We start from the raw sequence: 12,769 nt of genomic DNA, 5'->3' as shown, positions 1-12,769 counted from the left end.
TAGTGCTACTTGGTTCTTGTCTTACTCACTTAATTTTTAAGCGCCAATGGCGGTATCGGGACTTACGGTGATTGAATGGTATTCAAAACCACAGTTAAAACACCCATGGCATGTCTCTTGATCACCCGTGTAAAGTTGACACTTTAACTACAGAGTTTTATTCGTATCAGGCTATCACCTTGAGTTTTTTTCATATATTTTCATTTAATTCAACACATTCAACCCTGGGTGCACATCCCCTCCCCAACAGCACCCGCGACGTGTCCCAGACACACTACGAGGTAATCCCCGTACCCATAAGCTTGGGGCAGCGCCCTAACACATCGACGCGACGCATCAACGGAAACACTTACCAGGCCGTGGCTCAGCAGCAGCATGACCAGAATAAGAGAAGACCTAAATCTCACGTTGGGTAAAACAGAATTTTTTACGCTCTCTGAATTGTGATCAATAATTGACGCTTGGGGCTCAAATGTCCGTGAATTGTGTTTAATAATTGACGCTTGGGGCTCAAATGTCCGTGAATTGTTTAATAATTGACGCTTGGGGGTCAATTGTCCGTGAATTGTGTTCAATAATTGACGCTTGGGGCTCAATTGTCCGTGAATTGTGTCCAATAATTGACGCTTGGGGCTCAAATTTCAGTGGTATTATGTGAAATAATTCCTCCCCGTAACCCGGCGCCTTGGATACCTGCTGCTGCCCTACCCTTGTATTGTGGATGATTTCTACAGCTTCTGATTTTATTAATTGTCATAATAGTTTGCTCTGTACATATCTTAGCTTAATCTCATGCTTCTATCATGCCTGTGAAGTTGGTTTTTATGCCCACTAAACAGCGCATATGACTTCGCCTCAACCCGCCAGCCTTTTGTACAAATAAATTCATTTTCAGTGTGTGTATATATTGTGTATATTTTCTGAACTATACGTCCAGCACGCTGCATGTTGTATTTAGTAATAGTCATTTTTAACGGCCGTCTCTACCGTCATTATAGTTGCATTGCGTAGCACCTGCCATTTGTTATTATTTATCATATCGTTGTCTCTCTGTGCTTTAGTTCGTTGCGTTCGATTGTTTGTGTTTACACTGTTAATTTTACGTGTGCACAAATTAATTCTTCTCGTGTTAAATCTCGTGACTTTTGTTGAATGTGAGAGTTCGTATGTTCGTTTGTTTTGCTGAGCTATATTCTCTGTACATGCTTAAACCGCACGCTGGCCATTACCTACCTGACATGTAAAAGCATTATATGACATTCTCGTTTATAGTATTGCATTTATTAGACATGCACCGCATATGATCAGTAATAACCATCCAATAATATATGTGAAGTTATAAATTATTATATTCAATTCTATCAAGGTATATTTAAATTAAACGTGTAATTGCACACGAGGACAGTAGTAGTGGCCTGTAAAACTTTCAGATGCTAACCGCCACCATTACCGCGTGCTACTGACCTGGTGTATAGACATCAACGTCCACGGAATGTTAGGCCATTACACGATAATAATACACGAGGCCATTAACATGATAATTAGTCGCAATTACCAATTGAAATTTGTACTGGTCGCCATTAGTGTTCTCGTGCATTTAAGCAAGCACCTTGTTAATGTCGGGTCACTAAATGCCCATACCCACAAACTGTCATTATTGTATTTCGTTTGGTGCATCACAGCTGCGCAAGCTATACTTGCAGGTAATCTGGCATATTGTGTTAACGATGTGCCTTTAATTCCCTGCTATTATCATTTACTTGATTAAAATTTCTTATGATTCTTTGTCTATTTGTTTATCGGGCACGATTGATTTTAATTTATACAAACTTTAGTTTAATACATTTTACATTTACAGTATGTATGCTATTACATTCACTGAGTTCACTCACAAGCTGCAAATTAAAGATAAAACTCTATGTGACCAAATTTTTTATTTGTGATCTAAAATTCTCATGAATTTTTCCCTTCCTCTCCACGCAGTCTATCATCGAGCTATCGCTTCGGGTCCGTCGGTGGCGGCTCAACCCAAAACCTACAGGAATCTGCAGCGCCGCTGGCGTCGTCATTCGGCACTCCTGCGGGTGGCAGCGTCGCGTCAGGCCACTCATCTGGTAACGGCGTACGTCACATGAACGACATCACTCCTCCTGACGAGATGTACAACACCGCAACCTTACCACGCGACTACCCTCCTAGCGATTACCCTCCTCCACCTCGTTATCCTTCACAGGATAACCTCGTCCACGGCAGTCAGCTCAACCAATACAGCCAAGAGCTAGGACAACCACCCCAATACAACCAAGAGCTAGGACAACCACCCTACTCCAGCAGCTCTTACCTGCCTCCTAGCCAACCTTTCCACATGCAGAGCGACACGCAGCTCGCCAATAGTAGATCGCTAAGCTCAAGCCAGCCGCTGGAAACTTCCATGTAGACCTTGTCGGCTAAGATTATTAATAATTTTTTGTGTAAAGCTGATTTTTTTGTGCAAGCTGATGTGTAAAAATATTGATAACTAAGACGCTTTCATAACTTCTACGATATTTTGTATATTTATTAATGTGGAAAGATTTGCCACCAAGTGACTTCTAAAGCTTGCGTATATTCTGTGATTCACATTTTCCCTACTACAGAGTTTCACTTGCATGTTTATGCCTTAATAAGCTCACTTCATCTAATTAATGTTAGTATCAATCACTTCCAGTAGTTTCATGGGACATCACTTAGAATTACGTATATTGATTGCTCAATCGTTGGCAGGTGCAATCACTAAGTTATTTGACATGCAATATGTTAATTTGTACATAGTAATTCTTAAGTCATGTTTCAATATTTCTTTTTCAATTGCAGCCTATGATGCGTACAAAAGAATGAAATGATTGTTGAATAAACTTAGTTATAGTTCACTACAAGGACTTCCAGGGCTAGGTTAAGTTCGAGTGATTCAATGTGATTAATAAAGAATTATTAATTGCCTCTAGAATTAGGTTCTTCTGTACCTCTAAATTGAACAAAACTTCTACTAATATCAAGTAGCTATAGTGAAATTCCGTGCGCCATTAGCCATTCATCGGATCCTAAATTTAATGGCTGCAAATTTTAGGTTAAACATTTTCATTGCTCAGTAGCATTTCCCCCGTAGAGTCTATTCGAGGTTATGTACTCTTATGAACTTTGTAACGCACTTCACAGTATCACTGTAAAGTATTTTATTACGCACTTCAATGTTTAATGTAATGCTCATTAATAACATGAATGCTATCATCGTGTTATCGAAGACAGGTGAACTGCACTTTGCCCCCTTATCGCTGTTTGCAATCGGAAAGGAAATATTTGCCCTATTTACTAATATCATCATTCCCAAAATCTTTATAGCGCTTTAGCCATCACATGACTTTCGTCTCATTTACGATGTTGGACTGACCGTGCGTCGAAAACGAACGTTTTAGAAATTCTTCTGTTGGTTTGCACATCGCCTTGAATGTTATCTAAATTTTAATGAAATGTGCTATAACTCCATTTAAAACAAATGCAATTTTTTGTGCATGCATTATTTCCCGTTCTTAAAATTTTTACCTTTAGATTAGCTTCAATACGTTTCCTCCTTCATTGGCCAAGTCTACTTGTATTTATTTGTATATTTTATGAGCTAGTCACTGTACATAATGATGGCATTTTTATTTTATATTTAATGAGTTCCAATTTATAATTTTAAGATGCCTGGTCTCTGCCTTTGACTCGTTAGCAAACGAAGTTAACTGTTATGAAATACATTCTTTCAGATTCTTTGTTTGATGATTTAATTGTAGTTGGTGTGTCAAGATTCTCCGCATGCCGTGCATTATCTTAAATGAGAAAATGTTATAGACATTAATGGCGCACCTTCATCGATGTTAGTTTACGTTTGCTTGGCGATAGCCTATTGTGCCTTCAATACTTCGTTGCTCGTGCTAGGACGTTAACCAAACGGTGGCCTGTTATCTTGTGCTATTATCGTCTTCAAGTCGGGCATTCGAGACGAAAATTAATGTTCGAAAGGTGCAGGCGATAAATGCCCACTTGATATCAATCTGAATTTAACCTACAATTTCTGAATGTTTTCATACTTCGTAGGAAATATTGTTTAAGGTTAACTGGTGAAATATACACTCAGATATCGCATTCAGATCTCAACTGCCAGACGTAGCTTGTAGGATGTGTTGAAATAAACGTGGTGGCTCTGTAATCACACAATCACTTATGAAGACAAGGGTATGTTGCACATGCTTTTGGTATTTTTGTACAATCTTGAATGTCTGACGTATCGCTGTGTTTATTTTGTACTGTAAAAATTCTAAGACCTTGAATTTGTTTTATTTTTCTTTTAACCACAATTCAAGTTAGCCTATTTTAAACGGAAAAGTTTACCATCAAAATGCTTTCCGCAACATGAAGCTTAGTGACGAGAGTAGCCGTCTATGGACGATATCAACCTTTATAGCGCATTCAATCATTTATGGAATAAAAGGCGCTATTGTGCTCGCCATGTCCGTCCGTGACTTCACGTGACGGACGGACGAGAAAATGCGCTCTGTCACTCACTGCAATGAGTACTGAGTTATATATTTTTTAGCACATAACTGGTCTACTTATACGTAGCCCAATCATGCACTCACAAAAATAAATGGTTCAGGTTGTTCAAATTGTGACACTCTTACCCACTGCGAAAGCACGGAGACTGCGTAGCACTGATACATTCATTGGCCAGGCGAAACCAGGTTAGGATGAACCTCATGGGCCATAAGAGCTTCGCTCAAATTGCCATGTCTTCTTGGACAAAGTCTCACTCATTTCTCTGAGTGTGGCCCTGCTTCACAAAGCGTGGGCTTTTCGGACCATGCAGAACCATGCCCAGTTTCCTGTCGCATGATTATTGCTCTCAGCCGAGTGATCTTTGTAAGTGACCGCCGTAGCTTCACTAATTTTCAGGCCCCTGCATGGTGGTTATATCCACAGCAATGAGACTAATTGAGGCAAGCCTGGTAATCCCATCAGCGAAAAATAAATTGTAAAAGCAACAGACATTCAAAAAGTATACAAGTGGCACAATTCACGAACATTACAAAATATTTCTTCATCATGATTGTTTCTTTGCAAAGTTACAATTTTTTGATGAAGCGCATTATTTCTATTATTCTATTGATTTCGCTCAATCGATTGCAATCATTATTTGCAATCATATATACGACAATGAGTTGAAATTTTCTAAGCATATTGAAGGTCAAGTTAATAAAGCCAATCAACGACTTGGACTGATCAGACGCTCTTTCGAGTTCCTAGATTTAGAAACGATGAAGCAGTTGTTTGTTGCTGTCGTGCGCCCGAACCTGGAGTTTGTGGTTCCAAAGGCCGGATCCCTTGTGAATCAAGTCACGAAAAGTACAAGAATCGGCAACAGGCCATGGGCCTATTTCTTCAACGCCGACACTTCTATTCTATTCTATTTCTAAATTAATTGCTCAATCATTATATAGGTTGAAATCTCAATCATTATTCTGAATTAATTGCTCAATCGATTTAATTCCTCATTTATGATTGCTTATGACAAACTTGCTAAGTGAAGCAATACCATGGTAACCTGCATACAGTGCAAAGTCTGTCTGATCTGATGTCTTGCGACAGTGAATCGGAACCTCATAATCTCGGTTACGAGAGTTACCGACTGTTGAGAGTGGGTAAACTTCATGTTTACCGTCTATTCAGCACTTTACTTAGAACTTTAAAATATGATAAAATTTTACCGTCTAAAACTTTCCTACTGCTTTCATAGTTTAATGGACAGAACTGCATGAGTTCCGGCTTATCAGCCGTCACAGTTCGTGTGCACGCGTGGGCGTTCACTAGGAAATGCAGTCCTGTCGCATGAAGCCGACGTTCCCTAAAACTGCCATTTAAGTAACATGAACTACGATAGCTCTCCATTTATAAAAAAAATTGCATCCATGCATAACAGTATAATCTATTTCATCCGCACGATGAAATTTTCCCAGTAAAATAGGGAAATAGAATTAGGCAGGGAATTAGAAAACCTGAAATTAAATGTTTCCTTGTCATTTACTTCACTTTTTTAAATACTCAATCATGTCATCGTTGTCAAAAGTATGATTATACGAGTGGTTATTATTTCCAGTTAATGATCGCCCATATGAAGCACTAGCAGAGCGTGAAAGTTCGGAGGTTAAAGTGACCACCCTCATCATTTTTTAGTTGACCGCCAGCCGGCCGCTTTCTCCCGAGCAGCAGCTACCATCCACTGGGCATCCACATTCAGGTTCACATTCCTGGCATTCTCGCCGAGTGCCTCCTGTCACTTTCACACCAAGTTCTAGTCTGGGTGTCCTGTAGAAATAGTTTATGGATAGGCTGATCTATTAATGAGGCATGCTGGCTTCGCACATAATCCCATGGAACTGGTTGAGTTCACGCCTCTAACACAATTATCAAGAACACTATACTACACAATTTAGAGGAACGCTATTTGAGCCTTCGCTCGCTATGTAACAATTTAAATTCCAAGCATAAAAAGAATCAAATGATTCGCTAAAAAAATTAACGTTTCTTGGACACAAAGATGTGAAAGATGTCATTAAAGATTTGCAATATATCAATTGACGTCATGCAAATGCATGTAAAGCATTTTTTCAATTAAATTTTTTATTTCAGGGCTGGTTTATTTGTTTACAGGTCTCTGTTTTCTATGTACATGTAAGCTTTAACGGAGGAACTTTTTTGTTTCCAGAAAAAATTGTCATTTGTGAGGCATTTCTTTTTATTAAGGGTATTTTTTCAGTTTCATGATGCGTTCATCATACACTGTGTAACCCCGCCTTACGAACGCCTTCCCATGCTTTCACACCGCCAAACGGACCGTCAGATGTAAACGAACGTGCGCAACCGTTCTACAGTGGTTCGCTGTACCTCAACCATGGGCTGTACGGCCCGAAATTTAAAAAAAAAATCGAATTTAAACATTAGCGAAAGTGAAGCTCAACTAACCAATATCAACTGAGGGTAGTGACAGTGATTAGGTCATAAGTCATTCGTTGTGCTAGTAGTGATTCGCAACTGGACTTCGACGCAACCACCTCTCCGCACTCATCATCTACGTTCGTCCAACGGTCCAAGAGAGTAGATGCAGTGTACCTCGATTTTGCCAAGGCATTTGACAGTGTCCCACATGAGCGGCTGTTGCGTAAATTGAAGTCTTTGGGGATTGAGAGTAATGTACTCGAATGGATCAGAGATTTTCTAGTAGGGAGGCGACAACGTGTCAGTATTAATGGGTCCGTTTCAGACTGGGCTTCAGTGCGCAGCGGCGTGCCACAAGGAAGCGTTCAATCGTCAGCTATGGAAAGATCGGGTTCCAAAGGCCGGATCCCTTGTGAATCAAGTCACGAAAAGTTCAAGAATCGGCAACAGGCCATGGGCCTATTTCTTCAGCGCCGACACTTCTATTCTATTCTATTCTATTCTATTCTAAGAGATGCTCTTCATTATCAGAGGTATGTGAATAGCAACAAAACAGTAAATTATTCATAATTATATGTAACTGATGTTTTGGATAATAATAATTAAGTTCTGCCTATTTAAAGTAAAGTATATGCGTGAAGTGGTGACTTTTGGGAAGGTCTAAACATGGTTCGGATTTTTGTCCATACATTTTAATGGAAAAATAGGTTCATTTCTCGACCGAACGGCAGTAAGAACCGAGTTCCAGCACGTGCACGAATTAAATTCGTAACTCGAGGTTCCACTGTACAAGTGAACTGTGCACATGTTCGTTCGAGGTAAAGGAAATCAGCATCCGCGTTGAACATTAGGACAAGCCTGAACATCACCTTTTGAAATATTCACGAGTTGCTTCCAGGCGTTGGAGAAACATTTTTGGATCAGTTGGTCCGAAGAGTGTTTTTTACGCAAAGTTTAATCATTTTTAGAATGAATTTATGTCAATACAAAGCATTTTTATTCCATGACCCATTCACATTCTCCGGGCAAAAACTTGTTTTCACAAAATTTTCAAGTTACCCAGGACGCGTTTTTAATATATTATAGATTTTTATAAGGAATATTACTTTATGAAGCAAGTATTTCACATCTGCCTCTCCTCTGTTATATTCGTTGCGTTTATAAACGACAAGCCAGGAGCTTTGTCTAGCGTGTGCTCCTCGATGTATGCTGACGACACTGAAGTTTATAATACTGATGAGTCCAAGAGTATAGTGAAGGATGAGTCCAGAAAAGTACTGTTGCAAGATTGGGTCTTGACAGGGTAGTTGACTGGGCTGTTCAAGCTATGTTTGTTACTGTCGCGCGCCTGAATCTAAGTTTGGTAGCGTCGTGTGGTCACCAAAACTTGAAACGGACAAAAATTTAATCAAAAGTGTTCAAAGACGTGCAACAATGATAATTCCGGTATTAAAAGGAAAGTCTTATGAGAAAGATTACAGACTATAAATCTTCCAAATCTGTGTTATCTACGTTATCGTGGCGACCCAGATTCAAATCCTTACGTGGCGACAATGTCCCAGAAGGATTTTAGAATCTGAAACAATAAACAACATAAGGTGCCACAGCTATATACTAAAAAAAACTTCGCTGTAACACATCCCTGCGACAACATCTCACATTGCTTCTAGTCACCGGCATGTGGAACAGCCTCCCTGATGACATCGTTGAAGCTCAGAGTATGAACGCGTTCAAAAACCAGACTAGACGAAGCTATGCAGGAGCATATGTTCAGTCTTGAAACGCCTACACTTCATATTAAGTCCAGTAGCTAGCTCAAACCAACGTCAGTTATGGAAGCTTTTAGATCTCCTGCGAATCAAGTCACGAAAGTTACAAGAATCGAGAACAAGCCATAGGCCTATTTCTTCAGCGCCGACACTTCTATTCTATTCGATTTATAGGTAAATAGAACTTCACGTTTCATACTCTACTCGTAAACGCATACAACCATGACTTATATGTCGTGTAATTCTATTTGTATAAATTTCTTTGAGGAAAATGAGTTTGATTAACATCATAACTTTGAATGGATCTAAGACCAAGGGAAACTTCACTTGAAGAATATTAAATGAAATGAAATAAGACCAGATAATCACAAACAAATTAACTTCGAACAAAACTATAAGACCAAGGTAAATTTCAATCAGCGACCTCAGAAATTATAAATTAATTAAATTAAATCAAGACCTAAGCCTAAGAACAACTGCATTTTTGGCTTATCATGGCCAGGAAAGGGCCGTTGTTCAGCGTATTTTGGCTTCGCTGATATGAATGTTATCATTGGTTATCTTACCGCTGGCGTGTGACGCAATGAACGATATCTTGCCCCATGCCGCTCGATTGTGTTTAGAAAATCTTGTTCCTTATCTTGCTATTAGAATTGCCAAAATTTTATAACCTTGATTATCACTCTTCATGATTTGTAGCTTGAAATTTAATAACTATTTTGTTGATCAAATTTTAAACTCAATATTAAATGATAAGTTTCTTCTTCGTCGTCCTTCTTCTAGTCTTTTGGTCTTGTAGTCATTTGATTTTTAGTTCTTTGCCCAAATTTGATCGATAAAGTGAAGTCACTGTGGCAGCAATACAAATAGCTAACACTGCAGCGTTTAAATTTATATAATTTTTTTATATTTCATACGATAATTTCTGTCGGAAGAAGATTATCATTTGGGTTTGAGTTTCTCATGATTTAATTTGTCCGGCTACCGTTCCTAACATTTCTTGCAATTTTGTGGGCAACCTTCCTCATTTCTTCATATCCAAATTTGAAGACTGAGCCCCAGCCTCTAGTATGGTTCAGAAACAGCATATCAGTTAGCCAGGTGTTGTTCTTGTTCCCGATTCAGATAACTTCCACAGGGCGGCAGCTCGGGCCAATTCACTTTTTTCAAGTTTTATTGTGTTCACCCAGCACAATTACGATTTAAAAAAATTCAATATCTTTTAAATGTTTCTTTACAATATTACTTTAGTAAAATTTAATCTTTCTCTCCACTAAAAGGAAGGTCACGTTAAAGTTTTGTACAAAATTCGACAAAATTGTATCTTTATCAAAACTTATATACTGGGAGCTGCTGCGCAGAGTACAGTACCTACTTTTTACCGCAACTAATGTTAAGATCTCCGTGCCGGTGATTGTATATATTGTATTTTTGTTGAGAAACCTTTATTGACGCATGCCCCATAATTTACAACAGAAGTGCTTTTGTTCGTATGTAAGTTTACACATGACTAATGAAGTCAAACTGACAATTTTCGTTCTATATAGATCCCTAATCTCTCGATGTTCGTTCGTGGATACGTGTGCGTGCATATCGATTCAAAATTAATTATACCCGGATTTGCGTCAAATAATGTAATTTACGTTAAATCAAGCCTAACAGCAAGCATTGTAACTGAAAAAGTAAAAATAATAAAATCTACGCTAATTCGCTACGCTGTTTCGCTAATAAAATCTACGTGATGTTTTCTCACTGTTTTTAAGATCTTCAAAATCAGGTGGATATGTACTGTCATGAGGGCCGAGTCAGCATCTGTCAAAACATTGCCTCGGTCGTTCCCAAACTGGGTGGTCCAGTGTTTACTGAGACGACCAAAATTCGAGCAGTGAGTTGCAGGTTCGATACCAGCTACCTGCGAAAGTGGTTCTGGTCTAAATCGGCCAGGTGTTCGGATGGTTAAGCACATCAAAATTGAAGTAGTGAGTGTCATGTTCAAGACCCGCAACAACCGTGAAAAATTCTGAGATGTTCAGAATCAGGGACAGGTCTAACGGCCCAATCAACGCTGACACCACAGTCACCACTATTACTGCCTAACCGAATTTTTGGCTGTAATGAAGAGGTAGTTGCTTCTATGTAACCACCTGTTTATAATATGAAAATATTTGTACAAAAGTTAACATACCTACTGTGACGTTTAAAATGTAGCAACAATGTGAAAAAATTGGGAACCACTGTGTGGTAAGATGCATTCGTTCGTAACAAGCGGGCCGTGTCTGGGGCTTCTTATCTTACAAATTCATTTACTTAGGTCTTTTATCAATTGAGTTGGCCGGCAAAAATCTATGAGGGACTCTAACTAATTGTATTCTTTATCGCATAAAACCGATTATTTCAATGGTTGTACAGCAAATTACGAATTTACTGATTAAATATTGAATCAAGTGCCTCTATCGTGAGCTGATTTGGCCCTTTTCTTTGCCACTTTCTGGCAACTCTGGCCACGTCGAGCAGCGCACAACTGCGCAGTATGGCTGGTAGCCACACACGCACGTCCGCAGCTCCAGCCACACGTTTCCTCTCAGTCTCAGCAGCCACGTGGCGTGCAAGTGGCAGGTGGAAGTAGAGCAAAGGCTGCAGGTGCATATCGTTAATATTCTTCTTATCGTCGATTTATCTGATAGCCAGCATTCTTGGTCAATAATGACGTTGTTGTTTGAGCGCAGTCTATCTTCGGTTCGGTCGGCATTGCTTGCAGAAGCAGTTTTTGCATGCATTCCGTATGATTACAAAAAATTGATTTAAGTCAAGCACAGATGACCAAAGCAGCTAAATGATTCTTGCTTTATATTTTTAAGTGATCAGTTATGAATTATTATAGTAAAAAACTGCACATAAATACAGCTTATACGTATTTCTTGGTATCAACATGATATGGTATTTTTATTCTTAAGTTATTTGAAGAGAATGCCAATCAACTTTCTTCCAATTTAAACTGAATTCCTCTGTGTAAAAAAACACGTATTCACTTGTGCACTGTAAAACCAAATATTTGAAATTACACATAAGATGTAATCGCATCACTTTAATGAGAAAATAAATTGACCGAAACTTTCACCAGTACTCGTAAATAAATGTAAAATGTGGGCATTAAATAAATCTAAAAATTTTGCTAAAAGTGTTGTATATTATTTTTTTAAACAACTTCTCACAAAATTACGCTTCTTAATACTTAATGCTAAATGCTTTCACGGGCTTAAAAAAACCTCCCACTAAATTCCGACTTACCACTGTCGCCTGTTTCTCAGCTGAGGCGGCACGCAATTGTAAAAACGTTCACCGTGAGATCGTAGCGTATCGTCTATAATGACAAATCCCGCTGAAATATACAAGTAAAATGCATTAAAAGATCATAGTAAAAGAAGCGCATTCGCGTATGATCACTTGAATCAAGATTATCTCCGACAGTAGTTTTTTTCTAGATTGCCAAGAAACGTTTTCGAGGACCGTTAAACTTCACGTGACAATGAATAAAATAATTTGCAGCAAAGTGCGTTACCTAATCATTTGCAAGACGGAAGCTTTATAATAATTTACCGAGATGCGTGCCGTGAACCTGTGAAGAGGCCTTCCTTCTTCTGAGCGCTGCGCCTGGCTCGCTTCCCATCTTCTCACATCACCACTAAAAATATTATCCTTCCCTCCCCCCTCTGCCGCACCCCGCACAACAAACCCCATTGGGGGGGACTAGATTCCCGCCAATAACCCCTTGGCGAGATGCCGTCTCACAGCTTAGCAAGTGGCTAGCCGTACCTTATTGTTGGGTACGAAGTTACGAACAGTGACGCGTTCTTACACGTACACTGACGCGTTCTTACACGTACACTGACGCGTTCTTTCTTATACGTACACTGACGCGTTCTTTCTTATACATACAATGACGCGTTCTTTCTTATACACACAATGACGCGTTCTTACAAGCACACTCA

The 12,769-nt window shown here is 39.1% G+C and overlaps 1 protein-coding gene across 6 annotated transcripts in view; it reads left to right on the top strand.

Moving 5' to 3' along the window:
- The window catches only part of LOC108678275 (protein bark beetle), a 60,494-nt gene extending 56,145 nt beyond the window's left edge, over window positions 1-4,349 (top strand). For 3 of the 6 annotated variants that reach the window (XM_047884159.1, XM_047884158.1, XM_047884161.1), the window contains 2 exons: window positions 251-412; window positions 1,984-4,349. In XM_047884159.1, coding sequence (XP_047740115.1) covers window positions 251-412; window positions 1,984-2,437 — 616 coding nt within the window. In that variant the 3' untranslated portion in view covers window positions 2,438-4,349. The remainder of the gene's footprint in view (window positions 1-250; window positions 413-1,983) is intronic. The other 3 variants (XM_047884163.1, XM_047884162.1, XM_047884160.1) reach the window with 2 other exon arrangements.
- The last annotated feature ends 8,420 nt before the right edge of the window (window positions 4,350-12,769 follow it).

Source organism: Hyalella azteca, unplaced genomic scaffold (assembly GCF_000764305.2).
Source record: "Hyalella azteca isolate HAZT.00-mixed unplaced genomic scaffold, Hazt_2.0.2 contig14766, whole genome shotgun sequence".
Taxonomy (NCBI): Eukaryota; Metazoa; Arthropoda; class Malacostraca; order Amphipoda; family Hyalellidae; genus Hyalella; species Hyalella azteca.
The sequence above is the reverse complement of the archived record's forward strand: the minus strand, read 5'-3'. Positions and strand labels throughout refer to the sequence as shown.